General features: G+C 57.0%; 10 protein-coding genes across 10 annotated transcripts; 3 read left to right on the forward strand and 7 right to left on the reverse strand.

Annotated features, from left to right (window-relative positions):
- Positions 1-6,173: 6,173 nt before the first annotated feature.
- On the forward strand, positions 6,174-9,213 carry MJAP1_001132 (uncharacterized protein; the record flags this gene model as incomplete). The annotated part of the gene is made up of 4 exons (XM_060265098.1): positions 6,174-6,284; positions 6,355-7,188; positions 7,746-8,065; positions 8,127-9,213. 4 exons carry the CDS (start codon positions 6,174-6,176, stop codon positions 9,211-9,213), a joined length of 2,352 nt encoding a protein of 783 aa, XP_060121081.1.
- Positions 9,214-9,269: 56 nt separating this feature from the next.
- Positions 9,270-10,644, reverse strand: MJAP1_001133 (uncharacterized protein; the record flags this gene model as incomplete). Its single annotated transcript, XM_060265099.1, has 2 exons — positions 9,270-9,534; positions 9,557-10,644. The coding sequence occupies 2 exons, from the start codon at positions 10,642-10,644 to the stop codon at positions 9,270-9,272; spliced, it is 1,353 nt and encodes a 450-aa protein (XP_060121082.1).
- A 410-nt stretch (positions 10,645-11,054) lies between these two features.
- On the reverse strand, positions 11,055-11,797 carry MJAP1_001134 (glutathione transferase; the record flags this gene model as incomplete). The annotated part of the gene is made up of 3 exons (XM_060265100.1): positions 11,055-11,539; positions 11,562-11,763; positions 11,786-11,797. The coding sequence occupies 3 exons, from the start codon at positions 11,795-11,797 to the stop codon at positions 11,055-11,057; spliced, it is 699 nt and encodes a 232-aa protein (XP_060121083.1).
- A 282-nt stretch (positions 11,798-12,079) lies between these two features.
- On the reverse strand, positions 12,080-12,822 carry MJAP1_001135 (glutathione transferase; the record flags this gene model as incomplete). Its single annotated transcript, XM_060265101.1, has 3 exons — positions 12,080-12,564; positions 12,587-12,788; positions 12,811-12,822. 3 exons carry the CDS (start codon positions 12,820-12,822, stop codon positions 12,080-12,082), a joined length of 699 nt encoding a protein of 232 aa, XP_060121084.1.
- A 98-nt stretch (positions 12,823-12,920) lies between these two features.
- OCT1 (mitochondrial intermediate peptidase) lies at positions 12,921-15,415 on the reverse strand (the record flags this gene model as incomplete). Its single annotated transcript, XM_060265102.1, has 3 exons — positions 12,921-12,951; positions 12,974-13,574; positions 13,600-15,415. The coding sequence occupies 3 exons, from the start codon at positions 15,413-15,415 to the stop codon at positions 12,921-12,923; spliced, it is 2,448 nt and encodes an 815-aa protein (XP_060121085.1).
- Positions 15,416-15,451: 36 nt separating this feature from the next.
- Positions 15,452-17,050, reverse strand: FRS2 (phenylalanine--tRNA ligase; the record flags this gene model as incomplete). Its single annotated transcript, XM_060265103.1, has 1 exon — positions 15,452-17,050. The coding sequence occupies one exon, from the start codon at positions 17,048-17,050 to the stop codon at positions 15,452-15,454; it is 1,599 nt and encodes a 532-aa protein (XP_060121086.1).
- Positions 17,051-17,089: 39 nt separating this feature from the next.
- MJAP1_001138 (uncharacterized protein) lies at positions 17,090-18,600 on the forward strand (the record flags this gene model as incomplete). Its single annotated transcript, XM_060265104.1, has 3 exons — positions 17,090-17,123; positions 17,176-17,851; positions 17,958-18,600. 3 exons carry the CDS (start codon positions 17,090-17,092, stop codon positions 18,598-18,600), a joined length of 1,353 nt encoding a protein of 450 aa, XP_060121087.1.
- Positions 18,601-18,614: 14 nt separating this feature from the next.
- RLP24 (ATPase-activating ribosome biosynthesis protein) lies at positions 18,615-19,151 on the reverse strand (the record flags this gene model as incomplete). The annotated part of the gene is made up of 1 exon (XM_060265105.1): positions 18,615-19,151. One exon carries the CDS (start codon positions 19,149-19,151, stop codon positions 18,615-18,617), a length of 537 nt encoding a protein of 178 aa, XP_060121088.1.
- Positions 19,152-19,217: 66 nt separating this feature from the next.
- On the forward strand, positions 19,218-20,086 carry MJAP1_001140 (uncharacterized protein; the record flags this gene model as incomplete). Its single annotated transcript, XM_060265106.1, has 3 exons — positions 19,218-19,718; positions 19,741-19,894; positions 19,917-20,086. 3 exons carry the CDS (start codon positions 19,218-19,220, stop codon positions 20,084-20,086), a joined length of 825 nt encoding a protein of 274 aa, XP_060121089.1.
- Positions 20,087-20,093: 7 nt separating this feature from the next.
- Positions 20,094-20,488, reverse strand: MJAP1_001141 (uncharacterized protein; the record flags this gene model as incomplete). The annotated part of the gene is made up of 3 exons (XM_060265107.1): positions 20,094-20,303; positions 20,326-20,394; positions 20,417-20,488. The coding sequence occupies 3 exons, from the start codon at positions 20,486-20,488 to the stop codon at positions 20,094-20,096; spliced, it is 351 nt and encodes a 116-aa protein (XP_060121090.1).
- Between the last annotated feature and the right edge of the window lie 42 nt (positions 20,489-20,530).

The raw sequence follows: 20,530 nt of genomic DNA on the forward strand, positions 1-20,530 counted from the left end.
TGCACGACATGGTGAATCCATTCGACTCGTTCAAAATACACACTGACCATATGATCACACGTAAATTTGTCGGGTAGAAAATTGAGTAATCCAAAAAAAGAATGGATATCTTGTTCCATCACCTCGCCGGTGTCCGCCGGACCTGCTTTCCGCTTCTTTGTGATGATTTGCTGGTCGAACATGTCGTGGTCTTGAACGCTAGAAGAGATTGCAATTTCAGCAGAAGATGAGTCGTAAGCATTTGTAGGAACTAAACCTGAAGTCCAGCTAGAGGTATGGCCGTGTTGTTCTTGTGCATGACTTTGATGGGTTGGCGATGCTCTGGAAAATGTTCGTGTAGCACTGGTTTCAGACGGACCAGACGCATTTAGATGATTACTTCTGACCAGCTGCTCAAGCGCTGAAACGCGATGTTTTAACTCTTCAACGCCAGCTACCAGAGATTCTTCTTTGAGAGAACCCTCAGTAGCCCATTGAGGCAGGGATGATAATGGCCATGTACATTCTTCTCCCCGCCTTTTGCAGTTTCCACAGTGCTTTTGTCTGTCGCATCGAACTTTTCGTGTACGACACGGAAAACATGACACAGGAGGACGCGATCCGGATGCGCTTTGATCGTCCTCGACCATTACCGCTGCATGCTCAGCCAAGGTAGCAAGCGTAAAGCGAGCGAGCTTAATCAGTCCCAGCACGTCATTTGGTTTGTGTGGAGGCAGCTTAGCAAAGACCAGATAAGCAGGTAATTATGCACGGTGCAACAATAATTATGACACCATCGTGAACGTGGGGTATAATGGCAAGCACTAACATGGATTGTGCAAGGTAACGTCATGGAGAAATCGATCGGCATGATGTGCTATATTAAAAGATATATATTTCACAATGTTATGCATCGTCGCGCCTAGCTGCCTTTCCACAACCCGTTTTATGCTCATCTGAAGGCATGGCAACTACAGTGGCTAAGAGGGTGGATGACATTCCGAGAAAGTGGTACAGACACGAAGAGCTAGAAAGCCTAGTCCAAAGTACTTGTAAACTAGGCGGTCAATTGCGTTTGCTGGGAAAGCTTGAAGACTCGTTATTGCAAGTGTCTTACTACGATGCTACAGAACACTGCCTTGCGCTTTCAAGTGTTAGTACGCCATACCGGCTGTTTGCCTTAGCACTCAGCATTTTAAATCCTTCCACAAATGTGTATGCAACAGCTCCTTATGAAGATGCTTTCAATTGGTCTGAAGTTATGCACACCCTAAAAGCACTCGCCTCGTACGAACGTTACCACTGGCCACAAACAGAGTTTTATGTCGTCGATTTCCGTTCACAACTCAAAGCTGAGCTGGATCGCGACAAATTGTTCGAGCTTGATAGGGAATCGCATCGTGAAGCAACACAATCTGGAGGACTTTTAAAGTATTGGTTTGGTACCCCTGATTCTGAGCGCAAAAACCTTGCCACTTGTATGTCATTGATCTCCAACATACTAACTCTTGTTAGGTCTTTGGCGAGACAAAGAAGATGCCATTGCAGGGGGTAAAGGCCCCTGGCATAAGTTAGCCCGTGGTTGCACTGTCCATATGTACGACCAAATAAACGTTCGTGCACTACGGTTGACAATCGACAAGAACATAGAAGGGTGGGCGTTTGAGCCCTTTAGCACGGGCTAGGGACTTCAATACATTCCAAGGTCGTTGGAAAGTAGGAAAAAGTCGAGTCCAGCAAGCAGCGTTGTATCTTCGCCCATCCCAAACGTTGGATTTGTGTCCATATTCGCATTGAGATCCATCCCAGGATATTCTTTCAGTGCACCAACATTGTCTCCGTTCAATTCATCGAAGGGAAGGAACAGGTTTGCTCCAGTCCATTGCAGGTCAGGCGCAAAGTCCACAGTTGGTATCACATTTGTATCCGTTAAGACAGGTTGCTTGCCCCTTTCACGTCCACAGAATTGGCGGATCTTCGACACTGTTTTTGAGAAGTCAACTGGTCCGCGACTGAAGTCGCTTCCTAGCTCGTCAATAAAGTCCATTGCTTTGCCCAAGGTTTGCTGGTGAACATGCAAGTTAACCCCTTGTAATGCCAGGCTATCCGAAGAGCCAACCTTCGCAGCCACAACACAGGATAGTGCCAATGCACCACAAAGCAGATGCCACTTGAGATATGGTGCCACAACATTTGGGTTGCATGTCTCGCGCAATTCTTCCCAAACCAGTACAGCGATGTTTGCTCCTTCAATACATGTATCCAAAGAGCGCCGGAAAGCCAGCTCACTCACGCCAGCTCGGAGATGAGTAAGATGCAAGCGGAGCAGTAAATGATGGATACTCTCCTGAACAAATGCACGCTGTACGGCAAGGTACGGGTGCTCTCTGTGTATTTTCAATACTCTCGGCGATTTCTTGATATGCTCGTCTTGTCTGAAATAGTCTGGAAGTGAGTTCAAGATGAGCCGTAACTCCCCGTCGAGACGAATGACTTCGTCATACGGCGGCGCCATAATCTCGCGCTTACTCAAACGCTCAAGACAAATTTCGGATAGCATCCTGGCACAGCGCGAAATGTTCAGACGTAGTTTGCAATAGACATTGGAGGTGATACGGTATGGATCACGGACCACCTCGAGAGGTAGCGTACTAAGCTGAAGAACCTCATCGTCCGTCAAAGAAGCTGGTGGAGCAGTCTTGTTCATCCCTTCCGAGATAGTATAGCCGAAATCGACGTGCATCGACAGGGTCCAGTCATGGGCCACCAGTGTTGTCCAGATTTTCCGGCCCAGCTCGCGCTTGGGAAGGTCATCCGGTGCAAACTCAGTCAAGCACGGAAAACTTTGCAAGAACATCTTATCATTTCCGTTTTGCGCTTGTTTACTGCGAACGCGCTCCAGTTCTTCACAAGTGTCGCCCAGGCGATTCAGGCCCATCATTTTTGCAAGTCGAATGATGTTCGAGTACCCTAGAGTGCCAAGGCCAATACGATTCATACGTAGATGTCTCCTTTGCTGGAGCATCAGTGCCTGTAAAGTCCATAGCGTCGCGTGTTCCTCGCATTCGGACTCGTGCAAGAAAAACTCAGAAAGGAGGTAGTAATCCTCGATTGCGCGCAAGAAGTCTTCAGAGTCGGTGCATTCATGAAACAGGTTCAGAACATGAAGGCGGGGCAAATACATCACATCATAAGTGACGTAAAGCAAGGCATAGACAAGTGAAAGGAGCCCATAGTTTCTCACGTCAGCCCAGAAAGACGACGGTGGCGCAACAGCTTCGATACCAAAATCCAGTTCTTTTGGAGATTGTGCATCAGGGTGGATATCCTTCAAATGCTCCCAAAGCATGCTCAAATCATTGTGCAAAATGACGCTGTTCACGCACTGCGAAAGAGGCTCTACCTCTCGCAAATAGACGGAAACGAGCTGATGCAATAAGCGACGGTCTGGCAGCAGCCGGAGTTGATGAGACATGATTTTTTTCCACAATGTTGGGTTAAAGGTACACAGTTGAGCAAGTCGTGAACCTTTCGTCCTTTTGGCTTCAAAGAGGCCTGATACCGTTTTCTCTTCCTGGGCCATCAAGGAAAAGGCACTGTACTGTTCAGCAGCAATGCCCAGATCATACAGATTCGGGTTTGAAGCCCGTTGTATGTGCTCTGAAATTTCCTTTTCCTTCCAGTTCTGTTTCGTTGACGGGGTGTTTTTCACGCTAGCATTGTCACGTTCGTCGCCCCAACGACACTCGCCCACAATACCACGCCTGATGCACGTAGCACAATTAGGTACATTTCGATCACATTTTATCTTTCGCTCACGACATGGGAGGCAGCTTACATGTTTCCTGATTCTTCGCGCTTTGGGACGGGGCTGTTCCACATGTTGTTCACCCCCGCTTTCCGAAGCGGACATGGCGGCGTTAGTGGAAACGATGCGGGGACCAAAACCTCCACATTTTTAATACCGCTTGCTTAGAAATGGCGGGGTCACGCTGAAATGAACTGTCGGACACGAGGCCGAAAGGGCACGACAACGCCCGATGGGCCGTCAAAAGCACTTAGCCTCAAAGTGCATCTAAAAAGCGTATTAAAATGGTTTGCGCTCATATATTAGAGTACACTCGATAATAACAGCTAACTAGTTCTAAACAATGCGGGAGGTAACATAGAGACCATAACCATTAGGCAAGGCCACTGCTGAGCGGTATTATATTTACAATTAGCAGCGGCCGCGAATGACATCGCGTAGGGAAGGTTTGTTTGTCTTATCGACAGGGTTAATGCCAACATAACGCGACGGCGTGAATGCGTAGAGAACACCGGGGATTGCAGCAACAGCGACAAAGATGAGGTCAGGCACGACGCTGACCACGTAGAACGCCGGCTTTGTGCAGACGGCATCGTAGTTAAACATTGTAGCAACACTGACTGAAGGTTAGAGAGGCAAAGTCAGATACGTACAAGTTTGTTTCATAACGAAGAGACCTGTGAGTACCAACATGAAAATGTTCATCTGTTATGTTAGCATCTGTTCAAGCGGCTCTCTTGACATACCTTGTAAATGAGGTCATGCGACGGCGACATAGTCGACTCCATCTTCACACTTGGATGGTAGATGCGAGTCGTAATCAAGCTGCTTTGGACGGTCGGCACAGACGATTCTTCCTCCTTGGTAACAGGCGGTTGCACCTCATGCCTGTTCTTCGCGACCCAGTTGAAGGTGAGTGACAGTATAATGTATATGCCCACAAGCATAGCAAGCATGATGCACGAAGTGACTTGCAACGCGACCCTACCGTAGTTCCCCGGGTTCGAAAGATTAGCGGCACCCGACGCTGTAACCGCGATGAGACCCGAGATGGTCAGAGAGTAGACCACAGTAAAGCGACTGTGCTCTGAAAACCGGAACACCTTCGGGAGAGGCATAACCGAGGTTGTGATTGCACACCATGCCGTGTAGAGGCGATAAAGGGCGCGAATCACAAGAATAGTGCCGATCGAGTACAACGCGATGGACGCCGCAAACATGGGAACGTTTCCACCACCCTGAGAGATGGCGAAGCGGAGGGCAAATGATGCTGTTTGTAATGTGGTAAACAGTGCAAGAATGCCTGTCACGATCTTGGGCCTGCTGAAAATGGTGTAAAGGATAAGCACCACTGCAAAGAGACCAAACAAGATCGTAAAGAACATGTCACCCCCCGCACTCGTACATGACGATAGATAGACTGACTCGGCTGACATAGCTTTGATGTTATGGTACAGAGTGAAGACAATTGCACTTATAAGCAAGTATGGCGTAAACGAGCGAAAGCCACACCACGGACCACCGTCGTTAAATGCCGTGGGCGTGCTTATTACGCCCAATGCCTTGAGCGAGGACCAATTACTGGTTTGTAATTGTGCCCATTCCCCCGCCTATTTTTGTATCGTGCGCACGTGGTAATCTTGTCAGGTACACGGATCCTATCCCGATCCCGATTCACCGCCTTGGAGAGTTACACCGCCTGGGCTATGCTAATTTATTCAGCCTACATATGCCAAGACCTGTTCCCATGACACTGGCATCGGATAGGACAATTAGTGCCCTGACCAGGGAAAGATAGGCGAAATTACATGTCATGTAACGATATGCAACGCACAGGCCCATCCATTAGCCAGTTAGATAACACCATGCCCTGTCAAACCGAAGCGGTGCTCGAACGTGCGTGTAGACATAGGGGATGAGGTCTTGGCAAGAGATTGCGAAATCAACGCTATAAGTTAGTGACGTAGCGCTGGCAGAGCTATCTACTCTTATCCCATCACCCCTTTCCACTATGTCTGCCGCTTCGTCTGCGAAGCAGAGCATGGACACAAGCCAAACGACTCCTAACACATCGTACATGCCTGAGCTGTGCGCTGATGAGCCTACAACCATGGCCCACTGGGCCGATCCCGAACGTCAGGGGGCGGCAGATGTCGAGGAAAAGAGCACCTGCGAGCCCAAGGCCGGGCAAAGCCCATTTCTTGCGTCGTGGGATGAGACGGACAAGCATATGAACCCCCGCGGATGGACTAGGTCTTATCGCATGTTCCTCGTCTTCCTGGTTTCTTGCTACACGGTTCTGAGTCCGATCGCAAGCACTTCAAACGTGCCTGCGTTGGACGTTCTCCGTCGTGACTTTGGCGTTGACTCCTTCGTCGTGGGCAACATGATGATGTCGGCTCCCATGCTTGCGTTTGTAGTGGCTCCCATCTTCTACGCTCCCTTGAGCGAGCAGTTTGGGCGCAAGTACATCCTCCAAGTGACCAACATTGTGTACGTATCCATTTCTTACCGACAGCTTCTTGATTTTTAACCTGTGCTGTGGCTTTGCCCGGAACTCGACCGAGATGATCATCTTGCGCTTCTTTATGGGTATGGCCGGTGTTGCACCGGTCGCCATTGGCCCGGGTGTGGTTGCGGATCTCTTTGAACCCGAGGAGCGTGGACAGGCAATGGCCATGTACACCCTGTCACCCATCCTTGGCCCCTGTATCGGCCCCATCTACGCTGGATGGATCGTGCAAGAGTTTGGAGAAGACAAGTGGCCCTGGATCTTTTGGGTATCGACCATGCTTGGCGGTGTGATTACTGTACTGGGGCTCTTCTTCTTGCAAGAGACGTATACCCCCGTGCTACTGGAGCAGAAGGCACGCCGCCTGCGGAAGGAGACGGGCAACGCCGAGTGGCACACCGTCTTTACAATGAGAGAGCCGCTGCGTGTGCGCATCTTCCACGGTCTCTTGCGTCCTTGTATCTTCCTTGCGACACAGCCCGTGGTCCTGGTCACCTGTCTGTACCAAGGTATCATGTTTGGATGTCAGTACCTGCTTCTTGCCTCCTTCTCGCGTGTGTTTAAGGAAGAGTACAATCAACCTCCAGGTATTGCTTCGCTGCATTACTTTGCCATGATCATCGGATTCCTGATCAGTGGATTCATTGGGGGCAGATGGGTGGACTGGAACTATGGCCGCTTGAAGGCCAAGAACAACGGGGTAGGCAAACCCGAATTCAAACTCCCTCTGCTGGTAGTGACCGGCATCAGCATGCCTATCGGTTTGATCTTGTACGGTTGGACAGCCGAGTACAAAATGCACTGGATTGCACCCGATATTGGCATCTTTATCCTGGCGTGGGGCCTGCGCGCCACCATGTTCATCTGCCCTCTGTACCTGGCAGACTCTGTTACAATGTATGCGGCATCGGCGTCGAGCGCTGGAATCATGACTCGCGGCGTCTTCTCCTTCACCTTTCCACTCTTTGCTCCCAATATGTATGAAGCTCTCGGACAAGGATGGGGCAACAGCGTGCTTGCCCTAGTCACCTTTCTCATCGGCCTTCCTGCGCCATTCGTACTGTACCACTTTGGAGAGAGGTTGCGTAACCGCTCCTCGTACTCTCGGAAGGGTATGGCACTCATGTCGTGATGTAACATTTATGAAACATAGACAATCCCTTGTAGGTAACGACAATCCCAAGCGTATAACATCCTCTGGAAGTGGGCTGGTGAGATGCGATGAGGGAATTCCGAATATTGCCGCGTCGCTTGGGCCCACATTTAAATTATGCACGCCATCTGACGCCTCTTTTTTATTCGACCGCCACGAATGACATGGGAGTCATAGGAGTGAATGGCGGCTCTGCATCAGCAAAGAGTCCCACCGATGCATCGAGAACGCCGCCTCTTGATGAGGACCAAGAGGTTCCAGCGATGGTACCGAATGGACATGCAGAATTGAAGCAGGACGTCGAAGAAGAAGACGCGTACATCGTGACGTGGGATCAGAGCGATGCGCATGAGAACCCACGCAGCTGGTCACGACGATACCGCATGTTTCTCGTGTTTATTGTCTCGTGCTACACGCTGCTGTCTCCCATTTGCAGCACGATGAATGCGCCGGCACTTGATACACTCCAGCGCGAGTTTCACGTCGAGTCCGAGACGGTGACCAACATGATGATGTCGGCTTCGATGCTTGCATTTGTCATAGCGCCGATGTTTTATGGTCCACTGAGCGAGCGTTTGGGACGCAAGTACATCCTGCAAGTTTCGAATGTCATGTATGTGCAGGCACTTACCCAGTTTCCTCATTTTCAACGTGGGATGCGGTCTGTCACGCAGCGCAGAGCAGATGATTATCCTGCGCTTTTTCAACGGCCTTGTGGGTTGTGCTCCTGTTGCGATCGGCGCAGGAGTCATTGCGGATCTCTTTGAGCCGGACGAACGTGGCGAGGCTATGGCCATGTACACGCTCTCGCCTGTGCTAGGCCCGTGTATCGGCCCCATATTTGCAGGCTGGATTATCCAGGGGTATGGCGAAGAAAAGTGGCGCTGGATCTTTTGGACGTCGACCATGTTTGGAACGGCGATCACCGTACTTGGTCTATGCACACTAAAAGAGACTTATTCGCCTGTCCTCCTGGAACGCAAAGCACGGCGTATACGCAAAGAAACCGGCAACCCAGAATGGCACACAATATTTACCATCAAAGAGTCGCTCGCGACCCGCATTGCGCATGGTGTCATGCGGCCGTGCATTTTTTTGGCGACGCAACCCGTGGTCCTGGTGACGAGTATTTACCAGGCGCTCTTGTTTGGGTGCCAGTACTTGCTGCTCGCCTCCTTTTCGCGTGTGTTCAAGGAAGAGTACCACCAGCCTCCTGGCATTGCATCGTTGCATTATATTGCCATGGGCCTCGGTTTTACATTGAGTGGGCAGGTAGGCGGCCGCTTTGTTGACTGGAACTATCGCCGGCTCAAGCAAAAGAATGGCGGACAAGGGATACCCGAGTTCAAACTTCCACTGTTAATCGTTACTGGATTCCTGATGCCAATTGGATTGTTGATTTACGGATGGACGGTGGAGTACCATGTCCACTGGATTGTTCCAGATATTGGAATTTTTATTCTCGCATGTGGCGTGCGCATGACGCTATTCATCTGCCCTCTCTACCTAGCAGATGCCATCACGATGTACACAGCGAGTGCAGCAAGCGCCCTCGTCATGACGCGTGGTCTGTTTTCGTTCACATTTCCCCTCTTTTCCCCTATGCTGTACAGCCGGCTGGGCCAGGGTTGGGGAAATAGCGTATTGGCACTGGCAACGGCCTCGATTGGCCTGCCTTCGCCCTTTATTCTCTACCGTTACGGCGCTGGGCTGCGTGACCGATCGGCCTACTCGAAGCGCGCCATGAAACTTATTTCATGATGTGGAGGTCATAAATGGCCCAATTTGGCCGTACTGTACATGGAAGCATATAGACACTAATTAACCGACCGTTTCGCACTTTCGCGCTCTTCTTTCTTGCGTTGCCATCCAGGCCCCAGGCGGATGACGCACTCAATAAGCGGAATAGGAATCACGAAGCTGGCCAAACCAAAGATAGTAAACGTCCAACCGTTTCCCACATCGTCGATCACGTACTGTACCGCGGCGACAAAAGCAGCGCCGACCAAGCAGCGACCAATGTTGAGCGCGGCCGTAACGGATGCAGCCCGACCAGGGGACAGGTCGACAAGGATCGTTTGGCTGGGTTAGTCGGGGAACATACATTGCGTTAAAATACAAAATAGCAAACACGCTCAAGAAAAATTGGAACACCATCGGAGCCGCAATATGCACGCCCTTTTGCAAACACCATCCATTGGCAATGGTCATTGCAGTGAACAGCAGATTAAACAGCTGTGCATGCTGTAGGCGCGCATGGTGCAAGTTCATCTTGTTTCCGTGCTTCTTATGCGCTCGCGCAAAGTCGTAGTCGAGCAACTTTCCCGACACGATACTCCCCGCTGCGCTTCCTACGCCCAGGGGCAGGAAGCAGAGGCCAGAGTAAATCGCGTTGTAATGGTAAGTCGTGCTGAGTGTCGGGGAGAGCGACGACGAGACCATGGTAAACACGCCGAACGGAATGGCAAAGCTCACAATCATCATGGCAATGTCCGCTTGGAGGTACGCGCGCCATGGGCGGTCAAAGCCCATGGCGCGGATGTTCAGTTTCGGAGGCTTGTTCATCCACTGCTGTTTCTCGACGCCGTCCTCGATCGTGTTGGTGGGCCGGTCGACCATGCGGATCGGGACGAGTGCTCGCCAAATTCCATACGGCATCAAGCTTCCGTCGCCAACGAGTGCGCGCAGCGACTCGGGCAGGACAAGAATCATAAAGAGCAGATATACACCACCGAATGCCGACAAGAAAAAGAAGACTGCGTGCCAGTCCCAGCGCTGGGACATGAGGCCGCCGATGATGGGACCAACAGCCGGTCCCAAAAGCGTACCGGTCTGGAAGAAGCCCATGTAGGTACCACGCTCCTTGAGGCGCGACACGTCACTGATGCACCCCGCACCAATAGAAATGGCACTGCTTGCACCGCACGCTTGCAGCATACGCAGGACCAGCAAGAGCCAGTAGACCTTGGCAAATGAGAGACCAAGGTTGGCAATGAGGAACACGACAAATGTGAGGATGAGAATCGGGCGGCGCCCGTAGGTGTCTGAAAGCGGTGCCCAAAATGACGGCGAGAGGCCCTGCATGATCATGTAGAGCGTCACTGAGAGAAGTGTCTGGCTGCTGTTAATATGCAGCTCCTCCGAGATTGCCGGTACGGCCGGCATGTATATATTGATAGCAAAAGGGGACATGAACGCGGATGTCGATGCGAGTACGACGACAAATATCTTTGCACCTCTCCGGAATGCGGAAAAGTGTTCGTCATCGTCCAGCTTGCGCTCTGGCTCCGCGTCCGACGGCAGTGGCACAGCAATCGGTCCGACCTGCTCTAGTTCGGGCGTGGGGCACTCCGACTTGTAATCTGACGGAGTTGGTGATTCTTCTGAAGTGAATCTATATGGATCGAGCATGCTAGGTGTGCCAGAGGGGTACCCTCGGGTCATTTTCCACGCTGCACGCCACTACAAAGCACGTCAGGGTGCCTGGCTGAAAGAAAATTCTCTAGGCCCGCCAAAATCCGCATAAAAAAACGCCACGTGGGGTGCACGGACAGGGACGTTCACAGTTGGAAGGGTGGAGCTGGGGATCTAAGGAGTGCTGCTTAGAGCTTTGCGTAGTCGTACGGGCCGCCCTTTTCGAGGGCACGACGGTAGGCCGGGCGGTCGTGGACGCTTTTGACCCATTGATGCAGCGACTGCGGGACAAGCGACGGGTCCAAGCGGGAGGCCGTTGCAGTCTCGAGAGGGAAGATCATCTGGAAGTCGGCCGCCGTAGGTCCGCCAGCACTGTCTCCACCCGCAAACCAGGCTTGTCCGTTGCTGCCGCGCTTTTCAAGCTCAGCAGCAACAAAGTTGATCTTGGTCTTGATATCCGGATCGGTGAACGACTGCTGCGTCTTGCTCGAAATCATGTTGACGATCGGGCGCACGAAGAACGGCGCCTGGGTCGGGATGACCTTGAAGACATATTTCATGACGAGGGGAGGCATGAAACTGGCCTCGGCGAATTGGGCCCAGAACTGGTTGTTCTCCTCCTCACCCGGCTTCGGCAGGCCACGACCGTTGCCGTAATGCTTGATCAAATAGTCTAGGTCAGAAAGGATACGTACCAATGATCACGCCACTCTCAGCAACAACTTTGTTGCGCTCAGTATCAGTAATCACCGGGCTCTTTCCGAGCGGATGCACCTCTTTGAGCTCCTTCGGCGCGAGGTGATTCGACTGGCGCTTGTAGTGCTTGATCTCGTACGGGATCTCAAGCTCCTCGAGCAACCAAAGCACACGCTGCGAGCGCGAGTTATTCAGGTGGTGCTGCGTAAGTCTTGCTACCTACCAGAATAATCATGGTGGGGTGTGGCGAGCCCTTCGTCCACCCCGGTGTCAATGCGGGGTTCCGGGTGGAAGCCACGTGGCATGCTTACGCCCATGCCCTTTGTGAATCTAAGCGAACTAATATACGAAGTGAACCAGAAAATAGCGCTCGGGCGATTCGAGTCGCACATCATTACAAAACCCGTCGGGATGCCAGGCCGAAGATAATTGCCTTTCCCACACCCTCTGCGCCAAAAATACGCCACGTGTGCACGGACAGGGCAGGCCGAGGTGGAGGCCCATGCCCGCCGTGCGCTTAGAGCTTCGAATAATCGTACGGCCCCCCCTTTTCGAGGGCGCGGCGGTAGGCCGGGCGGTCGTGGACCATATTTACCCAGTTAAACAGCAATTTCGGTACAGAATCCCGGCCCATGCGTCCACCCGTGACGGTTTCGAGAGGGTAGAGCATTTGGAAGTCGGCGGCTGTCGGCCCCCCCGCGCTGTCGCCGCCCGCGAGCCAAGCGATTCCGTCGCTGCTGCGTTTTTCGAGTTCGGTGGCAGTAAATTCCATCTTGGTCTTGATATCCGGATCGGTGAATGCCTGCTGCGTCTTAGCCGCAATCATGTTCACGATTGGGCGAATAAAGAACGGGGCCTGCGAAGGGATCACGTAGAACACATACTTGATGACAAGGGGCGGCATGAGACTCGCCTCGGAGAACTGCACCCAGTACTGGTCGTTGTCCTCCTCGCCGTGCTTCGGCAGGCCGCGCCCATTGCCGTAGTGCTTGATCAGGTAGTCTTGGTGAGAGGCTACACGTACTAATAATCACGCCGCTTTCAGCGATGACCTTGTTACGCTCTGTATCGGTAATCACCGGGCTCTTTCCGAGCGGGTGCACCCTTTTGAGCTCTTTCGGCGCGAGGTGGTCCGACCCCCGCTGGTAGTATTTGATCTCGTATGGAATCGCGAGCTCCTCGAGAAGCCACAGAATCCGCTGTGAGCGGGAGTTGTTTAGGTGGTGCTACATGAGTCGTACTACCTACCAGAATGATCATGGTGGCGAAGGGCGTGCGGTGGCACGTCCATGCCAAGCCTTGACCATTTGCGCCCAGCGGCGTACCTGCTGGTGCGGGGTTCCGACCACGTGTCGCGTTTACGCCGAAGAATGGCCCAATCCCCAGCGGCTGGGTAAGCGAGAGTACGTACCCGATGGTCTGCATAGCATGCAAATCGCCCGCTGCGATTTGGTCGTCGCGCAGGACGGTGGAGAGCATCGACCAGGGATTCTTTCCGCCGCCGTGCTGCAGGACGTCCTTTTTAAACGTCTCGCCCGCCTCACGTGAGAGCGGATTCTGCTGGAAGACCTTGTTCCAGACGCGCGCCGCGATTGCGCGGTCGAACAGGTAGCTGTAGTACGTTGCGCCGTAGCCAAACAGGTGACCAAACTGCCCCTGCCATGTCGAGTCCTGCACGAACGGAAAGAGGCCAATCTGGTTTTGCACCGCCTGCATCTCGGCCGTGGTCGAGAAGCCCGGCGTGCCGGCAGCTTCGGCGTGGTAGGCCTGGTCGAGCTGCGCGAGGAGGATCTGCTGCTGCGCGTCGAGTGCATCGAGCTTGCGCTGCGTCTGCAGATGGGCCTCAAGCTGCCGGTACGGCAGCGGCGCGCCCGTCTTTTGGTGGTGTGCAGTGAGGCCAATCACGGCAGGATCGGTCAGAAAGTGCTCCATCAGGATCGACGGGAGTTCGACAAAGTCGGTCGCACAGCGCGTGCCCGAGACGTTGTGGAACTCGGTGCGCCCGATCATGGCTAGGTGAGTCGTGTGATGACGTACAATGGATAGCGTGGCCCATTTCGTGAAAGAGCGTCTCGACCTCGTGCCAGCGCAGGAGGCTCACGCCGCCGTGCGCTGCCGAGGGCCACTGGAAGTCGGTCATGAGCACCACGACCGGGAGCTGGAAGCGTCCCGCGCGGCCCGGCGATGCGACGCCTTCGACGTCCAGCAAATTCGAGAGGTCCACGTCCCGGGGCAGGTCGTCCGAGTGGCCGTACCGCATGTCGTTCTCGACATCGTCGGCGTCCACACGACGCGAGCAGCGCACTGTGTAGTGCGCGGCGCTCGGCGGCTTACCCGCACGCGTGTACAGGTCGCAGTAGATCGTGCCGATCACGCCGCCCTCCGTCTCGTCGACCACCTCGAGCTTCAGCACGTCCGGGCTCCAGACCTCGCCCGGCTGCACCGGTGCGGCGCGGAAGTGGACGCCGTAAAGCAGGTAAAACAGGCGCGAGAGGCCAGTAAACACGCTGCCCAGCGACAGGTAGGGCGACAAGGGCAGGAGGTGGTCCGGCCGGTTCTTTTGGGCGTACTCTTCCGAGAAGTACTCGCGGTCCCACGCCTGAAAGGTCGGCAGCGGCCCGCTTGCCGAGCCCCGCTTGAGCGTACGCAGCTCGTCCAGCAGCGCCTGGGCGGTGGGCCGCTGGGCCTCGGCGGTGATGTTTAAAAAGTTGCGCACGTTGCTCGGCGTGCCCGCCATCTTGTCAACGAGCGTCATTTCCGCAAACGAGCCCTTGCCGGTGAGCACCGCCAGCTCGTGGCGCGCGCGCAAGAGGCGCTCCAGCACATCGACCGGCCCGTGGCGGCCGGTGTACGAAATGAGGTAGGCGAGGCGGCGTGCGCGCTCGTCTGGCGCGTACTTGCTGATGCAGTGCAGTTCCCAGGACCCCGGCACGACCGGGATCGTGTCCGAGGCGCGCATGAATCCGCTCTGTGCACGCAGCATCGTGAGCATGTTGGCGTCCATGCCCTGGAGCAGGTCGATCGGAAAGTCGCTCACGTCGTCGCCGCTTCCCGACGCGATACCCTGCAGGAATGCGCGGCCCAGCACGAGGATCTCATCGCTGAGCTCGACGAAGCGCTCGCGCTCCTGTGGCGGGAGGTGGATGCCCGACTTTTCAAAGTCGCGCAAAAAGATCGTTGCGACTGCCTGCGCTTCTTCCGAGAGCGACTTCCAGATCTCGGGGTCGTCCATGGCGTGCTTCAGCGCATAGTACAGGCCGGTGTGTGTGTTGAGGATGTTCATAAAGTTGCACAGGTACTCGTACGCCGCGTTGGACGCCTCGGCCCACGCCGGCTCGGGGTGTGCGTGGCGGACGAGTTCCGCCATATCGATCACGCCGCAGAGCAGGTCGCTCAGGCGGTCGAGGTTGTTGACGACGCGCGCGAGCTCGGCGCGCGGCGCGCCCGGCTCGCCCGCGCGTGCGATGCGCTGCACAAGAAGCTGCGCACGCACGAGCGTTTTTTGCGCCAGCGTCATGAAAGCTTCCGGCTCGCGAAGCGCTTCGATTTTAAACAGGCCGGTCGGCAGCCCCGCCGTGTCCTGAGTCGTATTGAGCCGCGGCTTGTCGAGGAGGTCACGCAGCATCTCGTGGTCCTTCTCGACGGCCGGTGCGACGCCCACCTCGAGCGCGTGCGACGTCGCGGCGGCCGAGCGCGAGACGTGCATCTGCCGCGGCTCGGGACGCCAGCGCTTCACCTTGGCGAAGCGCGGTGTATCGCGTGCGGGATGCAGCGCGGCGCTCAGCGTGCTGAATCGCGAGCCGCGTATCGCGCATCTGAGGCCCGGCGCTGCCGCGGCGCTGCGTCGGAACATGGCGGTCGAGAGAAAAGCAGCACGTGGACTATGGACTTAAAAGCGCACGGCCGGTGCCTTCTCCACCGACTCGAGTGGGGTCTTGTGGCCGACGAGCTGGCGGATATCCTTGATGCCGTAGCGGATCATGGTCGGGCGCTCGAGCGAGAGGCCCCAGCCGAGGACGTTGACGCCGTCGGGAATGCCCATCGGGCGGAGCATCTCTGGGCGGAACATGCCGCTGTTCCCGATCTCGACCCACTTTTTGAGGCCCTCGTGGTAGGAAAAGATTTCCAGACTCGGCTCCGTGTAGGGGTTGTACGCGGGCTTGAAGCGCAGCTGCTTGACGCCCATCTTGGAGAAGAAGATCTGCATAAAGCCGATCAGGTCGCCGAGCGTAAGATTGTAGTCGGCGACCACGCCCTCGACCTGGTGGAACTCGGCGAGGTGCGTCGCGTCTGTCGCCTCGTTGCGGAACACGCGGTCGATCGAGAAGAGCTTCGCGGGCCGGAAGCCGTCGGGCTGGTTCGCGATCGCGTACAGCATCGCGGACGAGACGGCGGTCGTGTGCGTGCGGAGCACCAGCGACTCGGTCACGCTGCGGTCAAAGGGATAGCGGTATCCGATCGAGCCGTACGCGCCCTTTTCGTGCACCTCGGTGACGCGCGCAAGGTAGTCCTCCGGGATCTCTTTCGCAGCAGGGGGATCGGCGACGAAAAAGGTGTCTTGAACGTCGCGGGCGGGGTGCTGCTGGGGGACAAACAGCGAGTCAAAGCACCAGAAGGACGAATCAACAAAGCGGTTCGTCGGCATCTCGGAGAAGCCCATCTCGAAGAAGATGTTGCGGAACTCTTCGCGCACCTTGAGCAGAGGGTGCAGCGCGCCGCTCGGCGGCACGACGCCCTCCGCGTCAAAGTTGTACTTTTTGAACGCGGCCGTCTTCCACGCGCCGGACGCGAGCATCTCCGCAGTGAGGTCCGTCTCGAGCTTTTGCACGGTCAGCGCAAACTGCGGCCCCTTTTCGATGGAGAAGTAGAGTAGCTTGCGGTTGCCCAGCATCTTGCGCTTCTTGAGCTCGGCGACCTTTTTCTCGTCCGACAGGCCGCCCGTCTTGGCGATCTCCACGAGCTCCGCCTTGGCATCGTCGGCCAGCGAAGAAAGACCCTCGGCACGCGCAAACGTGCCGTCGGGCAGGCGGCGCGCCAGCTTGTTGCGGAACGCACGCGCCTGCGCCTGCTTGAACGTATCCGCACCGAGCGCTTCCTGCAGCTCGGCCTGTGCCTTGCCGACGCTCGCGTCCTCCGGAAGCAGGGAAAAGAGGCGGTACTCGGGCGAGCCGAGGCGCATGCACTCGCGCCCGTCGAGCGTCAGAAAGAGCGGCTGCTGCTCGATGCTCTTGAACTGAACCATCTCCTTGCTCTGCAGACTGAGCAGCACGCCCTGCAGCTGCAGCTGCCACTGCGCCGCGGCCTTGTGCGCGGCCTCCTCCTCGGCGAGGTCCTTCTTGTCCTGGTCGAGCGACGTGCTCTGCTCCACGCGTTTCAGCACCTCTTCCCGCGAAAAGGGCTGCACCGGAGAGAGCGCGCGAGAATCCGCAATCGCGCCGTTCGGCGCATCGTTCACGGCCGCCAGCAGCGCTTCGGCAGACAGCGACATGGTCGGAAAACAAGCCACGTGCCTTTAGTGGAGGCTGCGATGGCCGAGGCGGGGATCGCGTACGAGGACCTGGGTAGGTCGTGCTTCTGACGCAGGCGATGCGCGGTATGCGCCCCGAAATGAAGGCGATGTGGCGACGAATGCGATGCTGGACCAGCGCAAGTCCGCGCGGCGCGTCGCCGTGCCGACCGACGACCGCGACGTGCGCCTGCGCCTGCGCGAGTACGGCGAGCCGATGACGCTCTTTGCCGAGCGCGAGCCGGATCGCCGTGCGCGTCTGCTGCAGGTGATTATGGAGAATGGCGGGCAGCCTGCGAAAGGCGCCATCGTGGAGGAAAGCGACTCGGACGAGGAGGAAGAGTTTTACACCGAGGGATCTGCCGAGCTCCTCGACGCGCGCCGCCGCATCGCCGAGTACTCTCTGTCGCGCGCCAAGGAGAGGGTCGCACGGCAGCGCCAAGAGGCGACCGTGCCGCTTGCCGATGTCGCGGCCGTGCGCAAGGCGGTGCTCGAGCCGCTGAAGCACTACACGAGCCTCGGCTCGCAGATCGGCGGCGAGCGCCCGATTTCTGCGGTGCGCTTCGCGCCAAACGCCCAGCTGCTGGCCACCGGGAGCTGGTCGGGCAAGGCGGCGGTGTGGGACGTGCCGAGCGCGACGCAGCGGCAGCTCTTTGCGGCGCACGAGGACCGCGTAACGGGCCTTGCATGGCACCCGCAGGCGACGCTGACCCAGTCGGCCTCCGCGGTGAACTTGGCGACGGGCGGCGGCGACAATGACGTGTGCCTCTGGTCGCTCGAGAGGTACGTAGAGAGGCTGACACAGCGACCGAGCCTTGCGCCGCATGAAAGGACACGAGGCGCGAGTGTGCCGCGTCGCGTTCCACCCGATGGGCGACTATGTCGCCAGTGCGTCCTTTGACGGGACGTGGCGCCTGTGGGACGTGGAGCGCGGCGCCGAGCTGCTCCTCCAGGAGGGCCACTCGAAAGAGGTGTACGGCATCGACTTCCAGTGCGACGGCGCGCTCGTCGCTTCCGGCGGCCTAGATGCGATCGGGCGCGTGTGGGATACACGCACGGGGCGTACGGCGATGGTACTCGATGGCCATGCGCGCGAGATCCTCTCGCTGGCCTTTGCGCCGAACGGCTACCAGGTTGCGACCGCGTCCGGCGACGATACCGTGCGGATCTGGGACCTGCGCAAGCTCAGCAGCGTATATACCATCCCTGCGCACCGCTCGTCGGTCGCCGACGTGCGCTTCTACCAGGCGGCAGACGAGGCTCTCCCGGTGCCCCGGCCGTGGGCGGCGATGGATGAGGACGCGGATGTGCGTGCTGCGCCGCCGCCGCCGCGCATCCCCCGCTCGGGCATGTACATGGCGACCGCCGGCTACGACGGCCTGGTCAAGCTGTGGAGCGCCGACGACTGGCAGCTCGTCGCCTCGCTCAGCGGCGATTCCGGCAAGGTGATGAGCGTCGACATCAGCTCCGACGGGCAGTACCTCGCGAGCGGCGAGTGGGCGCGCACTTTTAAACTGTGGGGCCAACTGTAGAAATACTATACAAGCTACTCGTCCATGCCCATGGACATGCCGTCGTCGTTGCGCACCAGCGCGCTCTTGCGCGCCGGCACCTTGACCTTGGCGCGCTTTGCGCTCTCCGCATCGCGCGTGGCCTGGACGGCGCGGCGCAGGTGCTGGTTGCGGTGCACCGCCAGGCGGTCGACCTGCTTGGCCTTGGCCTTGACGCTGCCGCCCGCGGCGTTCGCCAGGCGGGCGCGGTAGAAGGCACGCTCGCGGCGGGCCTTGATCTCCTGGATGCGCTGCATCGCATTGAGCGTGGTGGCCACGAGCTCGCGGTCGTAGCGCACAGGGATGTTGCGGCGCTTCTCGAACTCGAGCGTCGTGTCGACGGTCATCTCCTTGCCGTGTGCCTTGCGGAAGGCCTTGGTCCAGCGCACCTTGCGCGGGTTGCGCTTCATCTTGAAGTTCTTATGGCACTTGCTCTTGCAAAAGCGGAACACCTTGGCATCGTTGCGCACGAACGTAATGCCCCGGCCGGGGTACGACGGCGCCGAGCAGAAGAAGCAGTGCTCCACCCTCATCCTGGAGCGAAGCAAACGCCACGCCAAAAAAAAAAGGGCTATCCGTGCGCTCGGCCGAACTCCACCATGCACGACACACGGCTCGACCTGGGCGTGCTGCCGGGCGGCGCGCGGAAGAGCGAGCGGGGCCATGCATATGTTCCGGTGCAGTGGCTGCGCCGCCGCAAGTTTCTGATCGGCGGCGTGTTCCTCATTGCGGTGGTGCTCACGTACCTGAACGCATTTGGGCACGTCCAGCGCATGCAACCGTGGGCGAAGCCGACGGTCGACGCCGAGATCGCGCACCTCTTGCGCACGGTGCCCGGCGCGCTGCCCGGGCGCGAGACGAGCGCACAGAGCGACCCGCTGGCGGACGACGGGCACCACGGCGCGGCGTACCCCTCGCGCTCGGACCTGACGCTCGTTCTCCTTACACAGCTCCAGGAGCCCCACTTTCAGCCACACGACTCGGTGTGGGCGACGTGGAAGGAGTGGCTGCAGGAAGGCACCGAGGTGCCGAGCGACATGCACATCCAGTTCCTCACCGAGCTCAAGCGCATGGACAATGGCACGGCGGATGCGCGCCTCGTACGTTTTGCTTCTCACACAGTACCTCGAGCACCCGCTGCACTGGGCGGAAAAGCACCGTGCCCGCACGCCATTCACCGTCTTTTCCAAGTCGTACTGCCCGTACTCGAAGCGCGCCAAGGCGCTGCTCGACTCGTACGGCGCCAAGTACGACAGGTACGAGGTGGATCTCGCACGTACGTTGCGTTACTCACGCAGACCACAGCGACTTTTTCGCATCGCTGCTGTGGGACCTCACGGGGCACCGCACGTATCCCAAGGTGCTCGAAGGCGCACGCCTCCTCGGCGGCTACGACTCCTTGGAGCACCTGCACGAGGGGGGGCTGCTCCACGGCATTCTCAACGGCGCCGGTGTCCTCCCGTCATAGCTATATACTACTTCTTCTTGCCCTTTTTCTTGTTCTTGCTCTTGCCGCCGCCCTGCTTCGGCGCAGCGTCGGCCGGCGCGGCCGGCGCGGGGGGCGCCGCCGGCTCCTCGCGCTTTTGGGGTGCGGGCGCAACGCCCGACATCTTTTCAAACAGCTCGCGCTGGAACTCGTCAAGACGGTTCAGGATAATCGCCGACTTGGCACGGTACTTGAGCGTCTGGGTGAGATCGGCGACGTACCACATGGTCGTCCGTGAGCTTGAGCACGAGCATCTGCGTGCTTGGCCGCGCCTTGACGACGAGACGCGCCTGAGTTAGTAGCAGTACGTACCCGCTCCGGCGCTTTGGCATAGAGCGCGAGCGCGTCCTGTTTAAACTCGCCCCAGTGCTTCCGATACACCATCGGAAGAAGAGGTTGCTTAGTAAGCCGTCGGCGCTTGCGTCC

This window comes from Malassezia japonica, chromosome 2, assembly GCF_029542785.1.
Source record: "Malassezia japonica chromosome 2, complete sequence".
NCBI lineage: Eukaryota > Fungi > Basidiomycota > Malasseziomycetes > Malasseziales > Malasseziaceae > Malassezia > Malassezia japonica.